General features: G+C 40.3%; 2 protein-coding genes across 4 annotated transcripts in view; one reads left to right on the top strand and one right to left on the bottom strand.

Annotated features, from left to right (window-relative positions):
• The window catches only part of LOC123962368 (cyclin-dependent kinase 17-like), a 32669-nt gene extending 17983 nt beyond the window's left edge, over positions 1-14686 (bottom strand). Inside the window, exons 1-2 of the mRNA XM_046038440.1 lie at positions 14311-14686; positions 2326-2474 (exon numbers count right to left, since the gene is read on the bottom strand). Coding sequence (XP_045894396.1) covers positions 2326-2452 — 127 coding nt within the window. The 5' untranslated portion in view covers positions 2453-2474; positions 14311-14686. The remainder of the gene's footprint in view (positions 1-2325; positions 2475-14310) is intronic.
• Positions 1216-22809, top strand: ucmab (upper zone of growth plate and cartilage matrix associated b). Of its 3 annotated transcripts, none has more exons than XM_046038452.1 (6): positions 1216-1394; positions 17561-17632; positions 17781-17843; positions 17936-18031; positions 21199-21297; positions 21391-22809. In XM_046038452.1, the coding sequence occupies exons 2-6, from the start codon at positions 17575-17577 to the stop codon at positions 21486-21488; spliced, it is 414 nt and encodes a 137-aa protein (XP_045894408.1). In that variant the 5' UTR covers positions 1216-1394; positions 17561-17574; the 3' UTR covers positions 21489-22809. The 3 variants fall into 3 exon arrangements, with proteins under 3 accessions (XP_045894408.1, XP_045894409.1, XP_045894407.1); XM_046038453.1 differs by lacking the exon at positions 1216-1394 and adding an exon at positions 13580-13608; XM_046038451.1 differs by lacking the exon at positions 1216-1394 and adding an exon at positions 14291-14806.

Raw genomic sequence — 22809 nt, 5'->3', positions numbered from 1 at the left:
GGTGATTGTCAAGCTGGAAAAACATGGCAACTGTTCTGTCAAATGTATCTTTAACTTGAATCATGCTTCATTTTATATCTACAATGCATACAATAAACAGTTTACAAGCTTTGAGAGGAAGCAGGTAAAGTCACCGTCTAAACCATCCCCCTACAGCTTTCTGATTTGTCTGGCTTCCACAAGTTAAATCTTATTACCAAAATTAAGCTCACAAGATTCAGGCTGCCTTTTCGAGGCTGATTCAGAGTGCTGTGTGACGTAACAGTTTTATCAGTGTGGACATCAAAACTAGAACATCTGGTATGCACTATATTAGGAACCATGTCATCAATTTGTTATTCTGTTGTTGTTGTTGTTGTTGTATTTGTGTTGTATTCATCAACATTCCCATATAACACCAATGAGGCGTTTCCTAGATTTCCTATGACAACAGAAAAATACAAAGCCCCCCCATGTAATATCCAGGTCCTTGTGCCACCTCTCTCATCTCTCTCTCTGCAGCTGCTGCTGCTGGCCTGAGTTATAAGTGTTACATAATCAGATCAGAACCAGAACGCTTCCCCCCAATCACAGGGTTCAGATCACATCTCATCTGGCTACTCCATTCTGTCTCCTCTCTAGGCTGCTGAAATCCCCTCATGAAAGCTCACACACACACACACACGATTCTGTGTCCCAACTCACCAAGCACAGAACAGTCTGGCCAAACCTGGTGTTAATCACTATACAAAAAGCTCTTTACAAAGTCCAGTAAGTTCTCAGAGGGAGGTGGGGAGGAGGGGAGGACTTGGATGATCAGATTGATTGAAGGGGGGAAAAAACTTCTCATTTGAACAAAAGACAAGAAGAAAACTGAGGACAGGCCTGAAAGAAGCTTTGGGGGTTAGGGAGGGGGGTCTCGGGGTGGCCAAAAAAGAAGAAGAAGAGCTGAAAGATGCAAAAAAAAAAAGGGAAAATGCATCAACATGCCTGGCTGGTTTCACCAAGTCATTCAAGTTGCCTTGGCATTGTCATGGAAACTCCAGAGTGTTTCCAGATACTGAGAGCCATGGCAACGATGTGGTAGCACACCGAGGCGTGCTCCCTCCCATCGCACCCTGCAGATTTTTCAGCAGAGATAAGCTGCTGTGCCACTTTGCTTTTACTTTTTTATTTTAACGCCTGAAGGCCACAACCTTCAATAGGATCCGAATGAGTTATATAACCAACAACAGAATCTGCAAGTGTCGAACATAGTGTCTCTACAGTAACTGAGTAACAGAGTCATGTCAGACAAACTGCCCATAGATTTGTAAAGTTGAAGGAGCTATTCCTGTAAAAGTCATATTCATTTTCTGAAGCAGCAACTAGACGATTTCCAAGGCTTGGACGCAAGTAAAAGCTTAAGGACAAAGGTAAACCACAACTTCCAAGGTGCATTTCAGCGAGACATATCCAATCATTGAGCTTAAAATTATGTTGGAGTACCGCTAGCGGATAGCTGAAGGCCATTAAAATTCAGCAAATAAATTACTTTTCTGTAAAAGTCATGGCTGTTTTGGTAATGGTTGGACTAGAACTCCCTTATTCACTTATTGATGGAGATAAAAAGTACTTGAACTGCAGTTAACTGATCCACTGATCTCCAGCAGCACCAACTATGCTACGTACATCACGTAGGCATTGCAGATTTACCCATAAATAATCGTCTTGTCATGTTTAGAAAAGTACAAAGACCTATGAACGTAGGAGTAGATGGTTTGTATAAAATCCTCTATCACTGAATATATATTACTATACTGCAATATCTCTATATAGAAATAGACATTTTTTTGTCTGGAAAAAAATAACTGAAAAACAGGAAAATCCTAAATACCTGACAAAACAAGTTACGTTGATGCCAAAATCCAATATTGTCATAAAGCAGTCCTGACCATTGATTTACAACATTGCCTATAATAATAATCCCAGAGAATAAAGTGATACGTCAAACCATATAGCATATATATATATTTCTATTTTCATGTAGCACTAAGCTTGAGGTTGATCTTTTTGGTTTAAAGTGAATATTTTTAAAACAGTTGGATGGATTTACCATGTATATCTCGCCGTATCATTAAACCCTATATGAATTCCAAAAAAACATTACTTTAACAGAAAGATGAAGGCAGCAGTATTACAGATGCCATGTCTGAAACGAGTATGTATGTATGATTTAAGAATATCGAGAATATCATCATAAAACATTCAAATGGGAATTTATGCTGCATCCAAAAATACTTCTGGATACAGCGACTCTTTCCACTTTGCAATTCAATTAACATCAAAATGGCTTCAAAAACTCACCGCTATCCTTCAGGCCATTCTCCTCAATGGTCATCTGCTCAGCCAACTCAGACAGCGACTCGTCTATAGTGTGGCTGCCTCGTAGCGTCTGAGAGAGACGTCGTTTGAACCGCTTCATTTTCTCCATGGAGCTCTCAGGAAGGGGAGGCCTGAGGAAGACAAATAAAACAATACGTATTTCAGATGTGGTTGTAACCTTTGTAAGACGACAACAGTACAGCTTGTTTAAGTTAGAGAAGAATATTTCCAGATTCTGTAAGCTGAAGTGTTGATGCGGGCCTTGACATTTCACTGACAAAAAAAAAACTGTTCTCTCAACTGCCTTTAGCCCGCAGCCATGTTTCACAATCCCATATCAAGAGACGAACTGAAACCAAAGACTTTGTTAGGTCACCTGGTATCTGACTGGGCGAACAATGACACAGGCCAATCAGCACTTCAACGTTAATTATGACTCAACTCATTCAGGCACATTACTTCACATTCTTCCCCCTCAAAAAACATGACAAGTCGGTGAGAGATTCTTACGGGTGAGTATGGTCCCTGGCACACCGGACTGTAAAAGCAAATCCTAAACCAGGGGGATTTGCTGCTGAATGGAGCAGGACTAGCCTGGGCCACATAGAGTCCACATCCCACATTCCAGCAGCATTTACTGTGTGTATGAGAGTAACTGACTGTAAGAGCTAGAGTGTGTGAGAGAGAGAGAAAATCAGAGAGAATTTGTGTGAGGAGAGTAAAAAGATGTCAAATCAAGACAGAAGATATTAGGGAATGTTTGGAAGGAGCAGCCTCTCCCTGTGACCTCAATGTAGAGATGATGACTCCACTACTACTGCAGATCTGGACAAGTGTCTGTCTGCAGCGATGATGATTAACAACAGACATGAAAACACATGACTAGTACAGCCCCTCAGGGCTCGCTGCCTGTCAACTATTCCCTTGTGACAGCTTTTGTCTTCCAAATATCACTATGTAACCTGAATTGAGTCCAGAGCCAGAGCCAAACTGTGTCAAAGTATTTACTGCCTTTGGAGTACATGTTAGTGGAACAGAGTATGGCTGAAACTAAGACTGCCATCTAAATGTTGATATTATCAGTTAAAGGATTCACAGTTGTCTCGAAACAATACACACATGGCTATATGTACTTTGAAACAGTTTTTGGTTGCTGTAATTCTTCTTCCTGTCCATACCGGCCGCAAAGAGACCACTTCCTTAAGTGATTTCAATTTCAAGTGATACAAGAAAAAATATCAAAAAAAGTCCTCATTCTGTGAAAAAGTTCAAGCAAAAGGAAATGTGAAGCTTTAGCAGTGACAAAAGTTAGTCTTGTTTAGAATGAAGCTCCCTCTTTGTGCTTCCCTCGACAGCGCTTTCTTGATTTCTAAGTATATAGGTAATCATTTGGGCAAATACCTATTTGATTTGTCTAACTAAAGGCTGTTTAAGCATCATATTATTACAGAAAGAAGACGGACTGTTCCCCATCATTTCCACTGGAACTGCAGCGGAAAGGGATCTTTCTTTTGCCTGTATGGGCAGAAAAAAAATTAAAGCAACCAAAAACAGTTTTGTGGTAAATATGGTCATGTGTGTGTATTGTTTTACGACAGACATGAAAACATGTGAACCAATCCTTTAAGAAGCCCTGATCTGAACTTAATTTCATCAGTCAACTTTTTTCCCTGCATCATTGCACAGCGACCACTGGATAACAGCATGACAGAAAGACAACTTCTCTCAGAACATCGCTGCAAATAACAGCAATTTTATTATGAATTCATCTGTCATCTATCAATTATTTCTTCCATTTACATTAATGTGAAATGTCACAAAATTGTGAAAATCTTTCCCAGAGCCCACGGTTTTGTTTTGTCCAACCAGCAGTTCACAACCCAAACTTATTCAGTTTACAACAATATATTTCTTAAATAGTTAATAAATAACTTAAATTATTGATCACTGTTGCAATGGAGACTGAATTGTAACAACAAACGGCAGCCAAGTGAACAAATATCCTTGATTTAAAACTTTATCTTCACATAAATAGACAACAAACATATGTCTGCAAAAAAAACAGTATCTGGGGTGAGAAATAGGCTGTGCTGCTGCTGAATCATCTCCCCCCATTCCCTCCGCACAGCAGACAGCAGCAACTGTCTGTCTAAACTGGGCTTGAGGCCAAAGTAAACTAGGACAAAGACGAAATATGAAACAATAGATTATGAACACTTAAACAATGCAATGACACTTCATATATTCACAGCTGCAGATAGCCGTGAGGTAGCTGAAAAGTATGAACTCGAATACCCAAAAATTGTGCAACATGGCAGTAAAATGCATCCAGTGGTGGTTAGGATGAATACCATTACATTCCCGTGACATTCCGGGTTTAATTCTGGCCATCCATCTTTGTCACATGCCACCCTCTCTCTTTCCTGATGTTTCCTTACCCCTTGGCCCAATCCCAATGTCCCCCCCTAAGCCCTAAGCCCTAAGCCCTGAACCCTCACAGACTTTACTGACGTCACTTGGAAAGTGATTGAGTTTAAGAGGCTGCAAGGGCTGAAAATGCTGTAAAGGACAGCACTTTGCCACTTTATCACGTCACCTTGACGACGCTGAAACACGTTGCACACTTTTTATTTTATGTTTTTGCCTTATTTTTAAGTCCTGCAGGCTCTCGTCCTACAGAGTGGAGGAGAGGTAGCCTAAATGTCAATATATATTTGTCAATAATGAATACACTATTGTTGGTCAAACAGTATCATTAAGCAGAATAAATATATATAAATATAGAATAAATAGTTGAATAAACTAAGTGTGTAATAAGGTTATTGCATTCCTCTGACGTCATGTGTTCTATGCAGCATCTTAAGTTAAGAAAACTTTCAACAATTTTGACATCAGCCTAGGTGTCGATGCTTGTTTGTTTACCGTTTTCTTCTTATAACGCGGATTTGCCGTGATATTTCTCTCGCTTCCAGGCTTCCCTTGGTAACCCCTGTGTTTCACATCATACCACTGTGAACTGTCGGCAATTCCCTCAGCAAAAGTCTGCAGAAATGCAGACTTAAGAAAAGGGTCTAAAAAGGGCTCAAAATGTCCGCGAGAAAGCCCTCGCGCACTTGACGATTTGACAGTGGGACAGCCCTAAGCCCTCATGGACTTCCTGGGAACGCGCCTCAAAGTCTGTGAGGGGGGACATTGGGATTGGGCTCCTCTTTCCTCATGCTATCAATCGGTCCATCCATTCATCCATCCATCCATCCATTAACTTCCACTTATCCAGGGTCAGGTCGCAGTGGCAGCAGGCTAAGCAGTGTATTCCAGATATCCTAATCCCTACCAAGGCGTTCCCAGGCCAAATGAGATATACCATCCAGAGACAAGGGGCAACCCTGGTGGAGTCAAAACCAATACGGATGCAGCTCTCCCTTTTGTTATAAACAAGGTTTTACACAAGGTTTTGATGTCTACCAACCCCTGCGGGAAATTTCAGTTGCTGAATGCTCCACTAAGTTCACCAGCTTGTCACTAACTGTACCTGTCTGCTGTTGAGCACGTAGTATACAGTAAGTTTTTGGAGCTTTTTTGCTGCCTGCTGCGGCCAAATATAATACAACGCTATGAGAGCAGTGAGAGTGAACTAAAATAGTGTAGTTGCATACCTGACAGATTAACAATGAGCTGAAACTTGGTATAAAAGCTCCACAAAGTAGAGCTAGAGGTGTAGGTGATCATTCCTTGAAGGTTCCTCACTACAAGCACAACCTTTCATATTGTTTTCACATTGTTATTATAAAAAATACTGAACAGCACTCTTCTCCACTGCAGCCTTATTTTTCAATTCAGGCTGGTCAGAATATATATTTTTACAGCTTTAATCCTACATTTTTACATGCTGTCCTTTTGTGCTCTTAGTCAAGCAACAATCAATCTAATTATTCCAGGAACTGAGATGAGGCAGAAAGTCAACTCGACTGTCATAACAGCTTCACATCAGTCCGCCTCACGACACATCAGCTCCAGCAAGGGCAAGCAGTCTGTCGAACCACCGAACAGCAACTGTGTTAACTGCTCGTCTGCTGCAGCCTTACACACAGCCTGCAACATGTGCTATATGTATCATAACTCCAATGGAAAACTATTTATTCCCCACGGTTGAAGGGTGCCTGAAGAGGACAACTTACCAATCAAAACACTGATGATTTAATAGTCTCAATAGTTTTTTTTAATAGTCTGGGGCGACAGTTTTCCCAGCATGTTTTGATTTCAATACAAATGTAACATTCTGATTAGTTATGAAACAATTAGTCAAGGAATCAACAGAAAATTAATCAGGTTTGGATGATTGATTCATAATTTAATAAAGCAAAAATCAATATCTAAAATATTTACTTATTACCTGATATTAAATGAGACGATTGGCTGCTTTTCTCTGTTTTATATTATTGTATTATATAATTTATACATTTGGCTTTTGTACTGCTGGTTGAACAAAACAAGGCATTTGAAGATGTCAGCTTAGGCTCCAAGAACTTGTAATGGAAATTGAACAGATTAATCAATAGTGAACATAACTGATAGTTGTAGCCCTCACTCTGATATTATTCTGGACAAACAAAATCACTATAATGTGTTTACAACCATTGGAATAAGCTCAAATCAGGATTATCTGCCACCAAATTTGAATAAACTGGCAGGCCATTCACTGCTGGTTTTTGTAGTCAATCTCTCTTCAGTTTCCATGGTAATATCCAGAATCCCATCTTAGTTTATGAAAGTAAATGTGGAGGCACATTAACATCACATAAATAACCGGGATAAGACCTAATATCCAGCAGACCGTGGATACAAATCATTTTCTGAATGCTCCATGGAAAGTTAATGGCAGCAGTTGTGAGTTAGGGGAGCTGTCTACTGTGCACCCGTATCCGCTGGCACACGTTCCTGCTCTGGGATCGAGTGTGGAGCTTTGGACATGATCCCTGTTCCAAGCCTTATCCCTGCTCCCCTAAGTAGGCCGGTTTGAGGTCTGAGCTCCAGATCTGCTGGGAGTTGGCCAGGGACGAGGAGGAGGAAGAAAGTGGGGGAAATGTGGGGTCCGAGCGCTGCGCTGATTTGGGATTTGTTGCCATGGCAACCCCGCTGCTTTTTCGATGTTGAAAATGCAGAGCACGGAAGGAGACTGCATGCATGCTGATTTTCCATCTCCCACCATCTCACACCCTATGGAAACCCCACACTGCCCCCACATACACACACACACTCCTGCAGCTCCCCCGACTACGTCTGCATTTTCATTCCCTGAACCAGCCTTCAAACACGCCATAACATGACTCTCGCCTCACAGACACACAGACTCTTTGACATCACCAGCTGTATGTTAAATTGCATTTTCCTTTCTCTGTTTTCATGGCAGTACAGTCTGCAGGATGTAGTCGGGTGAATGCAGGGGAAACGGGGGGATGGGTGGGGGCATTATGGATGCTGCAGTGGTGAAAACAGACATATGCTTCATATGCATTCTGTTCTTTTCCTGCTGCGGCCATGAGTGAACATGATGAACAGAGGGCTACTAAAAGGGTAAGGCCAAAGCTCCTGTTGGGAGGAACCAGCACCCCCTGCAGAAGTCCTGCAATGCCAGACTAGAACTTCACTGCAGGAGTCTCCGCAACTGTGCCACTTCTGCTGGACTAACCAATCACACCACAGTCACTATCATTGCCATAGGGTGACTGCTGTCTGGGCCACCCACAGCAACAGGAAAAGCAAGGTCACAAACCTCTCTGCGGGCCCTACAGGGTTCAGTTAACCACCTAAAGTGTCACTACCTTCAGGAGAATGGGGGGCCCTAGGAAACGCCTGCCTGCCTGCCTCTCCTCCCCTTGCTGCCTTGCTCACAGAAGAAGACAGAGAACAAGCGTGACTGTTGGCATGATTCACGGGTGAGCTCAGCCTTGCTTTTCTAAAGAGCAGCCTTTTCTCATCCTGGCCAAGACAATGAGGACATGAGTGAAGGAGCTGGCTCCATTATGGGGGCCTTATATAAAGGCTGCATTGTACACAGTAAATAGAAGGCTTTTTCAGGAGACGCAGGAGGTAGTGGTGTGCTGCATGGTGCTGAGCTGAGCATGACAACCAGGCAGGCATGCTTCCCCCACATACTGCAGCAGGTTACTTCACTTCTACTTAAACAGTGAGAATTTAACAGTTTGAACTTAACAAAGCCCAGGTTCATCATATTTTGCCTCTTTTCTTTGACCCTTTCCATCCACCCTGATGCACATTCTTTCCTCACCCTGCTTTCACACTTGTCTCACGTGTCACCTGTGTCCACCGAGCAGAGTGGTGCTGACAGACAGGTCCGTGCTGATGTGTTTGTGTGTGCGAGTGGGCCCACTATACTTGTGGGGTCTGACAGCTTTCTGGGGACCAAAATGCTGGACCCCACAATTTTCAAGGGCTGTTTACGACTTAGTTTTAGAGTTAAAATGGGTTAAGGTTCGGAGCAGGGTTAGGCACTTAGCTGTGATGGTTAAGGTTCGGAGCAGGGTTAGGCACTTAGCTGTGATGGTTAAGGCTAGGGGTGTGTGTGTGTGTGTGTGTGTGTGTGTGTGTGTGTGTGTCAACAGACATCTCAGCCAGAGCCTGTGGCCGAAGGAGGCCAGGCCAGTGACGCACAGCCACAGATCTCACAGGCAATAAGATTCAACACTAGCTGATTAACACTGCTGCTATGGTTACAGCGGCTTGAGTGACAGGCCTGCTCCTCTCTAAGAGTTCTCTGTTGACCAACACTGGCTGCACTCAGATAGACGACCAAGTTCAATTTTGCAGATTCATAGCTGCAGTTTAACGGTACACTGAGCTATAAAATGGTGTTCAAGTCAAATGTATCAATCAAATCTGATGCTTTTCTTAGTCTTACATCACACCATCATATTAGACGTTTCAGACTGTTGGTCAGATAAAAGAAGTCACTTGATGAAGTCACCACATGTTCTAGGATTTTCAGTTTATTTTATGTTTTACAGACCAGACAATTCATCAATGCAGATCAATTGATAATGAAAATAATAGCTACAGCCCTAAAAATACAGAATTCCCAGAGCTCAAGGTCACCTCTTCCGATTGCTCGGTTTACTTGACAAACAGTCCCGGCTTTCCCACAGTGTTTTATAGTGGAGGCGGGCCACCTCCACCTCCACTAACATCAGAAGAAATACAACATTAACCTTCAGGGGAAATCAACAGATGGACCATTTCACACAGCAGACGTTACGTATTTAATGAGTGTGGCTGTTGTTTAGCCGTCATCTACTAACTAAATTGATCACGAAACGTGACACATGAAGATCTGGGTGGCTTAATGTCTCTACTAAATAATTTCCTAGGAAACACAAAGTCTAAAACTCAAAGCTATGCAATTTCCAAAGATATAAGAGAGTAAGAAAAGAAATACTCCCTTTTTAGAAACCGGGACAAGACATTCGACTCTGCATTACCGATAGTTGTATTATTTTGTAAATTGCCCCACATGACTCTGTGTGTAGTTATAACAATGACAGCATTTGTCACAGAAAGAATCCACTTTTACTATTGCTTTCAATATTCTAGATAAATGTAGGCTCACATATTTGCACAATGGGGACTCTTTCAGAGATTTTCCCATTGCGTGAACTCATTTGGCAGGTGCAAAAAAAAAAAACTATTTTAAATGAATTTCCCTTCATAAATATATTGAAAACTATACATCTAAAGCACCACTTACACTTGGTAAGTTACCGGTTTTATGAACAAGATGAAAGGCCAGCATGAACTGTGACAGATAAGCCTTGTGGATCCAGCTGGGTTCAAAGCAGGGTATTGAGATCAACAGATCTGACAGAAGCAGACTAGTGTCACGACTATGTTTTTTTTTTTATTCAATCCAATTTTTGTTGTTGGAATCCTTTGTATATAAAATAATATTTTACATGTTAATTTCTCCCCATATCTGCATCAATATATAGATAGATATGTTAATTGCCGTAAATCATTCCAGACAAAAGGCAGCATGATTATCACAGCTCATTACAGACATAATCGCCCAGGCGTGGACTCATCTGATCTGAGCCTGAGTCAAGTCACCTGGCGTCCGTTAGTGAGCAGAGCATTAGCATCAGAGAGAGCGACAATTAGCCTTCCCCCTCCTGCCCGCACAGCTCTCATCGTCTCACCGACAGGTCCTGATAGCCTTTCATGGCTGTGAAAAGAAAACAGCAGGCCACGCTGCTATCTAACTAGGGGCAGACGGCAGGATGGGGTTATCAGAATATCAGTTTCCCTATCAAACTGCAAACACAAACAGCCTTCATTAGCCTTTGTAGTAATTTCAAACAGCCTGCATGGTTTATTACAGCAAACCGCTCAGAAAGTTAAGGTGGTATCTTGTTTGTAACTGACTTTTTTCTGCTACGACTGTACAACACAAGATTATTTTTCAATGAATCATTTATAGGGTGCAATAGGCAATTACTTTTGATTAAATCGGCCAATTATTTTCTCAATGAAATGCTTTTTTAGTTATCAGATTATTCGTTTATTAGCAAATCATCATATTTCAGCAAATGTTTGGAATTTCAGCTTGATAAATGATTGATTTTCAAAAGTATTGTTGATTCATTTTATGGTTGTTTTATTTGAATCAAAAGAAATGAGGAAAAACAACATGTTTTCCTTTGTGGTACTTTTTCTTTCTAACTTGGTGAGAGGTGAAAAACTCACTGAGCCTTTAATTAAATGGAAAATTGATAATGTCATTAAGAAGGAACCTGACATTTATTTTTAGCTGTGAAACAGTGGTCTACTTTCTCAATCCCTAATTAGAAAAACTTACTGAGCCATGGTGGAGCGGGCCTGGGGGTTTCTAAATTCAGCTAATTAAAAAACTAAACACATGGACTTAACATGGTTTTTTATTACACCAGTGAGAACTTAATTATGAACACCTGATTCCTAATATGCGATGCTATGCTGGCTGTAATAACGTTGGTTTGGATGAAGATGTGTGTGTGCCTGCTTCCAAATAAAGACCAGACAAGTGTTCAGACAGCAAATCCTGCCAAGAGTGACGGGAAAAAAGGCAATATTTGTCCCTCACCTGTTTCAGACATTAATACTGCAGATGACAACCCAGATATGTGGTGTAAGTTATTACTGTATAACTCGATCAAACAGGTTCTCAGCCAGCTGGCTCAGTGGCTGCAGCAGGGTCTTTACTACCACCAGACATTTCCAGATTCAGAGAGTCGGGGAGTGGAGGCGGTCAAACTTGCAAGCAGCAGCATTTGTCTTGTGAGACAACTGCATATGAGAGGCCTGAGCTGCATGCTGGTGCCAGAATTCTTGTGTTAATGCAGCAGAGAAAAGAGGAAGAGTTTGTATTCATGGCTATCTATAGATAGGAGTGGTGCCTGTGACATAGCAGCTGCTCCCCAGAGAGCAGCGACACATTAACCTTCAGCCAGCTGTCTTGGCCTGCCGGTTAAACATGAGCTCACACACTCAGAGAGAATATACACTTGTATTAGCAAAACCTTAGTCCAGGAATTTAAATCACCCCAAAAAGTCTATTAAGTCTGGTTTGAAATCTTTCTATGTATCATAGCATGTTCAAAAGTAGAGAATGAATCTAAAAAAACACAACCATTAATGTGCATGCTCCCACTCACACACCCCAATACACATACTGGACCCATCATCTGATCTGCACTGGGACTCGAGAGATCAGCACCGCATGGCTACAGCTGTTTCACAGCGGGTCAGGTTACCCTGCCACCAGCATCCCCTAGGCCTTCTCCAAGGGAACGACCTCACGTTGAACCAACATACACAGGCAGTCGGCCACACTGTCCCCCAACAGCTCCCTGTACCCCTGCAGGTACCAGGCGTAACACACGGTATTTTGAGTCCAAAACAGACATACTTCCTAAAGCTCCTTGATAATACACATCTTGCAAGGAAACTCAACAGCTTGTGATTGTCACACTGAAACCTCCTCACAGGAAATGAGAGAAAGTGCTACAGCAGCTCTTTCATTCAGCCATCAGTAAAACAATACAGACTGTAAATAGTGACAAGTAGAACCGGGTACAGAACCAAAACAGAATCAGTTTTTAAAACTGTCAAAAGCTGGCACTGAATGCTGCTTCTTCACTTATTTTTGGGTGTGGTCCACTAATCAGACAATCGGTGGTTCGAACCCCAGCTCCTCTAAAGGGCTGCATGTTGAAGTGTCCTTGGGCAACATACTAAACCCCAAATTGCTTCCTGTGCCATCAATGTGAATATTAGTTTCCTTTCAGAAAAGCAGTTGGCTCCTTGCATGGCAGCCTCTGCCATCAGCATTTGAATGTGCGTGTATATTTGCCATGTAGTGTAAAGCACTTTGAGTGGTCGAAAGACTGCAGTCCATTTACCATCAGATATTTTTGTGTTCAATTCCTGTTGTTATTGTTCAGTTTGACATTTAACATTGAGAAGTTTGGTTTCTTAAAATATATCGATTAATTAATCAACATAAAATGTATTATAAACTTTTTTGATAATTGTTTGAGTGATGCTTTAAGTAAAGGAAGTGCCAAATATTCACTGGTTTGAACTTCTTGAATGTGAACATTTGCTGGTTCTTCTTCTCTATAACAGTAAACTGAATATTTAGCTTCAAATAACTATACATTTTTGTCAGCCAAAACAAGACGTCAATTCTGATGGTCAATTTTCAGTATTTTCAGACATTTAAAAGACTTAACGATCAGTTAATCTGGAAAATAATCTGGTGATTAATTGATAGTGGAAAATAATCACTAATTGCACCCCCTATTGTTCAGGACATTTTTGATTCCAATCTTTGATTCTGAACAAGCTATAATTAAAGACTAAACGAATGTAATTATTAAAGTTAATGTTAATATTTGTGACCATCAGTTTGATTGTTTTACAAGTGATTTTGAATACATTTACCACACACACCCTGAGTCAGTAGACTTAGGATAAGGCCAATAACATGAGAACAATAAATGTGGCAATAAATATGTAACCACACAGGCTCCTGGGTGTTTTCACACCAAACTTCCTCACCAGTTTGCCATAAACATTCCTCCCCTCTCCAGAACAATGATGTCTTCCTTTTGGACATCCTGCTAAACTCACACTCATCTCACAACCACACAGTTTAACTCCCCATACAAAGAAGACATGAGTACAGGAATTCGTTGAAAGCAGCCTCTTGGGGTGAGATTCCTAGAAACTGCAGTCTTTCTCAAGCTGTTTCCCGTACAGGCTCCTGCCTTGACCTTGCTACAAACAGCTGAAAGGTCTTAAAGTTGTTAATACACACTGTGTGTGTTTGTGTGTGTGTGTGCATAGGCGCATAGGCTGGTACAGTTTTCGCGGTGCTTCAAGTAGTTTGAGAAACATTTGGTCAGGGCATTGCTGAAATGTGGGTCAGTGAATGTTTTGGTAGCAACTATGCAAGACGATACATGCAGAGCAGCCAGCCAGCCCTCCCTCTCTTTCACAACCAAACCTCATACAATTTAGTAACAACTAACCAGCGAGAATGTTTGTGTTGCTCCGTGTGGTATTTAACAACAAAGTAGACGCAAATGTTTAACCATGAACTCACAAAGGAAGGAATGGTAAACCATTAACCACTCTGAACTTAGTTTACCATTCATTAATGCTGCATGTGGCTAAGCTCACAGTTTGTTTTAGTTAAATGCGACCATTCACCGGTGAATGGGACAAAGTGTAAAGCTCAACACAATAAACGGCTGCATTCACATGGAGGTTCTTCGAACTAAACATTGCTACATTGTTAAACCTGTTTTGTGTCAACGCACGGTGGTGTAAATGTTTCCAACCGGTGGTTCAGCCGATGTTTCGCTGTGTTAAATTCACAGAAACTACGCCAAAAAAACTGAGGATTCTCACCAGAAACGATGAGCGGTACTCCGACCGGAGTCCCCGACCTCGGAGCTTCTTCTCTGGCCGGATGCCGTCTTTCCCTCCGAGCGTGGAAAAAAAACACCGACTGCTTCGTCTTCGTGGTTTCGGTGTGGTGGTGGCTACTTTCTGGTCTTCAATGTCGCTTACATCCGCGGGATTGTAGCGTCCAGTAGCATGGTTTTGTTTTTTATCCTTTAAACTTTCACTCCCGGTAGAAAATAGGAAGCGCTGCTGTTGTTTTTTCGTTTGCACAGACCATGGCAGTGTGAGAGACGATGGTGATTACTGGTTGATCTGAATGTGTCCTCTGCCTGACTGCCACCACACAGCCGTGTCATCAAAATGTCAGCGGGGAAACAGCGCCTCCTAACTGTTGGTGCTGGATAAGACAGGGAGGTTGTCAGCGCGGCCCACAGCGGCCCTTACTGGAGGAAATGCTGCAGGCCTAGATTGTCAGAAACACAGTCGTGTTCATTGCCAAGTAGGTTTTCACTTACAGTTTTTACATACGAGGAATTTGCTTTGGTATTTTGCAATAAACAATAACAATAAAATAAACAAACAACAAACATAATAAGGGGAATAAAAAGATATATAAAAACAAGTAAAGTCACAAAACATAAATAGAAAACATGGACAAAATATCCATTTTTATTTTCACCTGACAACTGAGTCATTGATGTAAGGTTAATTTATTAAATGGTGAAATGTAACTAAGTACATTTACTCAAGTAGGGCCTACTGTGGGCCTACTTAAAGGGACATGGTCAAAAAAATCACTTTCCCAGAAAGTATCTGGTGCTCACAAGCAAGTATCTGGTGCGCACCAGATATCTTTCAGGAGATACAATCTGGTGCACATGAGATGTTACAGGTATGTGGTGCACACACCATAGTGTCTGGTGTGCAGGAGATAGGCTACTTTCTGGTGTGCACAAGATTTGCCTATATGTCTGTTTAGTCGCTATGTACAAATTCAAGGTACTTTCTATTTTATGTAACTGTATACTTCTACTCCACCACACCTCAGAGGCAAATATTGTACTTTACTTTACATTACTCCACTCCATTTGTCTGACAGCTTTAGTTACTAGTTACTTTACAGATTACAATTTTTCATACCATTTCTGTCCAGTGAAAACAATGTCAAATTGTGAATACATTGAAATGCAACTGTACCCCCCTCAATGCTGCACATGCACAATATATAAACAGATATTCAAATTTCAAACAATACAATATGTGTAAGATTACTGAAGTATTCTTTTAAGGGCTGGAAAAAAATCCTCCTACTTCTTAAGCTAAATAAACTATTTAACAAAGCTGAAAACAGGGCAGTTTCTCTAAGCTCATGAAAAGTTTAGTTTTTAGAAGTAGATGGTTTTCACAGGACAGCAACACTACAAACTTGACGATCTTATATGATGCATTGCTGCAGATTAAACTACCCAAGAGTTTCTAAAGTAGGTAAAATGAGCTTACATTAAACATACATCAATTAAATGCACTACTACTTTTTATACTTAAAGTAAATTTCGCTGATAATAGGTTGCTTACATACTTTTGTTTAAGTAGGGTTTTTAAATGCAAGACTTTTACTTGGAGCTCCGGGGACATCTCCCCTTATACTTACCTATATTTTGCTGTTTAGTCAGATTATTGTTGATGTGGTCTATTGTTATTAGTATTTTCTACCTCTAACTGTGAGCATGAATATATATTATATGTAGGGCCTATGGTGAATACTAGTTAGATGTCAGGATAATTCTTCACTTTAGTGTTCAGTATATAATTTTGTCTTATCACCCGATTTGCACCAGAAACGGACAGTATATTACTTGGCACTAAGAAACAGTGTATATTCTACATCTTACCATGTTAAGTTTTTAGAGTTTTGAGTAACATCCTAAAACGAATCACTTCCTTGCACACTGGACAAACATCCCATCAGATTATGTCTGTATTTGAGATAACCTGCTATCTAAAGGACAAAAATCAAAAGCAGCATGTACCACTTTTCCTGAATTCAAAACTAACAGACTGATAATCAGTTGGTGCATATTAGAAAGATTTTCCTCCTCTTACATGCTTCTCTCACTTACTTGCAAACTTACAACACGTCCTGAAACCTTCCCCTCCAACTTCCTCTCACTTTCCTGAGCAACAATCCCAAACAGTTTAAACATTCAGTCCTTTCTGGGGGGAAGCCAGAATTCAGGTGGGAAAAACGCTAGCCAAACAGAAGGCTGCATACTTTCCAGCAGGACCTTATGCAGAAGCAGAGGGAGCGGCCTTGTTGAGGGGCCTCTTTCAGCTACATCTGCACAGGAGACATTTGGCAAGAAAAACTCTCCAGCTCTGGGCATCGTTTGTTTTTTGCCAATTTTTTCCAGAAACGTCAGTGTTTTTGTTGTCTGACATCCATCTTTTTTCCTGCAAGTAGATATTAACCAGGCAACTGGTGCATAGCCAGGCTGTGGTGTAATTTCAACAGTGAGCCCTATAAATTTCCCCTTCTATGATTAAAGAAATAGGAAACTAAGTGAATTTACTCAAGTACTGTACATGGACTTTATTTGAGTATTTCTACTCCACTACAATTCAGAGGCAAAAATGTAACTTTTTACTCCACTTGTTACCCTGCAGTATTAATAATACAAAATTTAATCAACAAATACATTATTATGTGTAATTACAAGCTAAGATAAGACTTCATTTATATGTAAAGTAATTCAAATGTGATCAGCATTATTATAAAATAGGCCATTCTGCATATTGAGTACATTTATTTTTGGTACTTTAAGTATATTTTGATGCATATACTTTTACATTTTCACATATGTGAAATCTTGAAAGCAGGACTTTTACTTGTAAACAAGTATTTCCACACTGGTAGTAGTACTTTTACTTAAGTAAAAGATTTTGACAAAAGGTACATGGTGGATCTACTACAGAAAACGTACATTTATTTGCAGCATAATGACTGAATAAGTGGTTAAAGGAGCACAATAACTTTTTCAAGTCAATATTAAATCCTCGGCACCTTCCTGTCACTTGGAAACCCTCTCTGCTGTTTGTTGGATTCAACCTCTTATCCGATCTGCATGGTCACTCCCTCCCTTTCCTCTCACAAGCGGTCAATATTCCTCCAGGCTCCCACCCCACCTCTCACATACATCTTACTCACCTCTCCCTCCTGGTCTGCCTCACCACTCGTTATCTCTCACCAATTTAGACACAGAACTCAAGATGTCCTGGACAAATGCAACCCTGCTGGCCCTCCTCGCCGTGCTTCATGCACTTTCCTGTGAGTCTGCTGCAGGAGAACTTATATCAGGATCATCTTTGAAGCAAATAGAGTGAAGATGACTGTTTGTTTCCTTTGTATTTCATGGAGAGGTAAGCATGGGAGCCTGTTTTAATTTAGAGCCTTCATGTCTTGTCCCCTGGCCCAGTGTCTCCAGAGGCCGACTCTGCAGCTGTGCCCAGCAGCACAGGAAGCTCTAGAGACCCACAAGGTGAGGACCTGCAACAGCTGCATCTCTTCTATATCCTCTCTCTTTTTATCCCTTCATGTTGTGAACTGAATCCTCTCCTGCTCCCACTGCAGGTCTGCTTAAGAAGATCTTCATGAATGAGGCCGATGCATCAAACTTCTTCAGAAGACGCAGCAGACGGGGTGTGAAGTCTCAGGATGAGATTACTGGTGAGTTCACTCTGGGTTTTGTTTGTGGAAGTTTGGATTCAGGTCTGGCCAGCCAAGGTGGTGTGTGTGGTTGTGTGTTTGGGGTAATTGTTGGCATCTGTGTCTTATTATATAGGATATTTTCACTGTTATGCCACGCTGAAAGTCAATATGTTGCATCCAAATTGTTCCTTCATTAATACAAATAATGAGTCATTGTGAAACCATTTCTCTCAAGAATTTTTTTTTTTCTCATTTTCAGAAACCAAAACATCCTGCACACTGTTGATCACTTGTACTCACTTTATTACTAGTGATTTATTAATATTGAAAAAGTGAGGGTACAGTTTTATATAGTTTCCTTACGGTGAAGAGTTTTTGATCTTACACACCTGTCTTTAAAACTTTATGGTGTGCTAAACTTTGTCACAGTTGTTACCTCTCAAAACAAAACAAAAAAATCTGCTAAAGAGCTGAGATAAATCCAGTGAGGGTTTATGTGCATGAGAAATCTTCTAGAAATGGGTGTAACTCTGTCCAAAAAAGACAGGAAAGGGCAGCACCAGTATCAACAAAGTGACATTTGATTCTCAAATTTCTGATTGAAATGATCTGAATGAAACATTTTCTGCTCCAAGACAAATTGTCCTGCACAACAGGCCCTTGAAAAAGTAAAGACAAAAACATCAGAACCACTGGGAGAGAAATAATTAATGCTCATGTGATTGACATGGACAAAACAAAGCATTTATCGTCTAAACAAGATAAAAGTACTGATAACATGATATTATGCATCTGAATACTGCGTAAAAAAATAATACTTCTTTTTGTACAATATAACCACACGTTATATTTATTATTTATTTAAGAAAATTCACAGATAGATGAAATTACTCTTGAAACTGAATACCTTAATTTGCAGTTTGAATGGACAGAGATGATATTGATGACCTTTATGTTGTTTTAATTGTGGCAGCCAGCAGCTGTTAACTGTTTTCTGAACCTGGCCTGACCCGAGACCAGAGAGTCAGACGTGTCTGGTCACACAGCAGCTCTGCTTCCTCTGCTGGAGGCTGCAGCAGGAGCCACAGGGCAGCATGGAGCTCACCTCAGAGTATATCCATGAATATCCTCTTTACAAGTGTGTGAAAATTCCCATATTGTACAATGTTTGAAATTCAAGAGTGATTTAACAGCACTGTTATGTACAGTTCTGCCAACAGGAAGGTGAGAGCACACACTGAGCCTGCTGCTCTGAGTTGGAGTTGTGTAACATACAGTGGGTCCGTGTGTGTATCAACAACATGACACTTTGTGCAGCTAAAGGAGGGATAAAATGAACACAAAGCAGTAAAACACAGTGAAAAGACTGAGATGGACGAGTGAGTGGGTGAGCAGTTCGGCGTTGAATGTGGAATGTGCCGACACACAGGCAAAAGGGGTCAGAGAAAAACCATTTAAAAAAAAAAGTGAGACAAATAAAGTGTGCTCACTTTGAGGAGCCTCTCCTGCTGGATAATGACATAAAAGCACAACATCCCACTTGCAGATAAATGAAATTTGCAAAGGAAAATATCTGATATATGTACTAACTGTTTGTGTAGGTGGACATGTTGAGGCACAATTTAAAGCAAAGCTTTGACATCCAAACGTAGGCATCAGACTCTGAACGAATGCTGCTGTTTGACTGTTTGTTTTTGTGGGAGTTGGTGAGCCAGAAGAAGCTGGTCTGCTGTAGTGTGTCAGGTGAAGAAAATTATGGATGATTAACTCTGCTGTGCAATGTTTGAAAAGGATAACAAACCAAAAATAGTAGGTAGTTGCTCTCAATACTGTCCTATTAAATATGTTCTCTGCAACTCCCTGATCTGCAGTTCATCTGGATATCTTATAAACTTTAAACCTTGTAATTCAAAAAGTGACTTGTATTTCCAACATGAGTTCCAACTCCCGCTGCATGCTCAGGCTTGTGCTGGGAATTCTGGTAAAGGTCACAATGTTGTGACCTGACTTTGGAAAGCCTACGCATGGCTATCCTAAACCTTTCCTATCTGAGCTATAGAAGCTTTCTAATGTTACTACTAGTGTATGAGTTTCACTGACACATTCTTGGCCACATATGACAGACGAGTACTTGAATGTGTTCTGTTCTTCTTCGCATGTTAAATGCTGCTGGTCAGAGGTCACATGCAGGTCACTCTTCTGTATCTATATTAGTACAAACTTGGAACCAGATCCAAAGTGGAACGGGTTACCAGAACCCATCCTTACTAAAGAGATTGCAGTGTTGGAAAATACCCACTTGATGTGTCTAACTCAGACTGTTGAAGTCTCATATTAACTTCTGCTGAACTTTAGGATGTATTTTTGGATCAAACAAGGACAAGGATTTTGTCCTCAATCACTTACACTAATATTGCATTAGGAAGTATGGACAGGAAGAACAGTTACAGAGACCAGTCACTTTTTTATGAAGATGGACTTGCTTTCTACCCACACATATCTTTCTGTATCCAGTAAAAAAGGTGAGACATGACTCATTAGACTTCCTTCCGTCACTTGGGGGTCCAGGTTTTGTATGTTTGTGTGTGTCGGCCTTGGATACAAGCAGTTTCTGTGAATCACAGCTTCACCACAAATACCAGCGTTATTGAAGGTCACAAAAAGCAGCTTTTGTTCAGACACAAAGATTCAGTAGTGTGGATCTTTTTGAGGTTGTGGTTTTATGATGTTTAACAGTCATGGTGTTGAGTAGGTGTGTGTCTATACTAGCTTTGAATTGAAACTGTGGTTCCTGCCCAAAGGGTGTCCAGATTGAAATGTAAAGAAAATATTTTTTTTACTTTCTGTCAGTACATATTTTTACAAAAAAAGGAAAACACAAAGCAACCCAAACAAAGCCCAAAAAGCTGCTGTGTCATTGCAGAAAAGCACAGATGAGCAAGTAGTTTTATGTAGTTCTCCAAAAAGTGAACTGTATATTGTATAACATCAACTCATGGTGTTTAAAATAGATTAAAATCTTTGCTTTATATGTACTGTTTGTGTGCCTGATGTTATGTTTGCTTCATCAGCAAATCCTCCTCAGCAAATAGCAGCCGGGTTAATATGACAATAAACTACATAATCTATGATGTTTATCATTTCATGCTCAGTTCATTCATCCTCCTCCTCCTCTGTGCTTGCAGCTGAGCAGAGGCAGATTCTGGCTGCAGATGAACGGAAGAGAGAGTTTCACGAGGAGAAGAGGAATGAGTTTGAGAGTTACGCTGAAGAGGAGCACGATGGTATGCAAACCCTGATTTCTGATGTAGCTGAGGGGGATGAGTTCATTCACTCGACCAGCTCATTCATCCCCGAAAATTTTCACAATCTTCCAGAACAAAACGAGAGGACCAGAGAGAGCACCGAGCAGTGGAGAGAGTTTCACTACGACGGGATGCATCCTCCCCAAGAATACAACCGTCAGTCCATCTGAGACTGAGAGGAGAGAGGTGACGCTGAAAGAAACACCTGTAACTACGCAATGAGGCATTTCTCCTCAGACCTTTGACCTTTGAATGCGTAAAAGTAATGATAATTGCAAACTTTTTCAAATGGATTTCTTTTGAAGCCCCAAAATGTAGAAAGTTTTTGAAATGGTAACCTCTTTGCCACAAACTGGGCTGCACATTTAATGAAAAAGACATTGTTTCACACAGCAAACAGTTATTTGATGTTTTGTATGTTTACAGCTATGGATGGACATATATCTTGTTCATTCGTTTAGGTCTGCAACTAACGATTACTTTCATCATCGATTAAGCTACCGATTATTTCAATCAATAACGATATTTCATTTGGCCTATAAAATGTCAGACAACAGTAAAAAAAATAAAATAAAATAAAATCCAAGATGACTTAATTAAATTTCTTGCTTTTTACAACCAACAGTCAAAAACTGTTATTACTACTAGTTACTATTATAGTGGCCCAAGAAAACAGAAAACAAAGATTACATCGGAGATGTTGGAACTAGTGAATTTATGGCAGTTCTGTTTATAAAATAACTTAAAATGTCATTCACAGACAAAGAATTGTGCAGTATGTTATATAAATAGTTAAGTTACTTATAGTTGTTGTCAGTTAGAGGTTCCCGTTAGACCTTATGAACAAACCGTTGTAGGACTTATTCAGGATTATAATAATAATCACAGATGAAAATCCATTGCATTTAACAGCTGATGTCTCTGAAACCCCCAAACAGAAGTGATGTGTTCTTTTCTGTAGTGGACTTCTGAAACATGTCATCAGTTCAAAATTATGTTTATAAGCAATTCAGTCATGAAGTATTGAGCTGATAAAACAATGTAAAGTATGGTTTTTTTTAGCTATTAAGGAGGGCCCGGTCTCCTGGGTTAAATACATGTGTAGTGATTTAATAACACATTACCAGAAAAAGAATAAGTGTGAATATGCTGTATTTACTATACATTTACTCACTTGTGATGACATTAGATCTTTTAACATAGTCATATAAAAATCTGTATTCAGTAACATTCTTTAAAAAAGGTACAAAATGTGTACAAACTAACTTAGAGATCTATATTTACTCCCTGTCAAAGAAGCAACGACTCATGCTTACAAGCCTCTTTTTTTAATACATGAATCTCTACAACTCCAAAGCACATTTCTGCAACAATATGTAATACATGCATACTGAGGGTCTTTCAATGCTTCATATATTTTGCTTTCTGTTGATATTTTGGGGAAGAAAATATATTGGGAAGACAAAAATAAACACTCAAGGCCCAAGCTAA

This window comes from Micropterus dolomieu, linkage group LG22 (genome assembly GCF_021292245.1).
Source record: "Micropterus dolomieu isolate WLL.071019.BEF.003 ecotype Adirondacks linkage group LG22, ASM2129224v1, whole genome shotgun sequence".
Classification (NCBI taxonomy): Eukaryota; Metazoa; Chordata; class Actinopteri; order Centrarchiformes; family Centrarchidae; genus Micropterus; species Micropterus dolomieu.
The sequence above is the reverse complement of the archived record's forward strand: the minus strand, read 5'-3'. Positions and strand labels throughout refer to the sequence as shown.

Coding starts and splice junctions, on each gene's coding strand:
- ucmab (XM_046038452.1), top strand. CDS start 17,575: ATGTCCTGGACAAATGCAACCCTGCTGGCCCTCCTCGCCGTGCTTCAT. Junction 17,633..17,780: donor CGTGCTTCATGCACTTTCCT/GTGAGTCTGCTG, acceptor CCCCTGGCCCAG/TGTCTCCAGAGGCCGACTCT. Junction 21,298..21,390: donor CGCTGAAGAGGAGCACGATG/GTATGCAAACCC, acceptor ACAATCTTCCAG/AACAAAACGAGAGGACCAGA.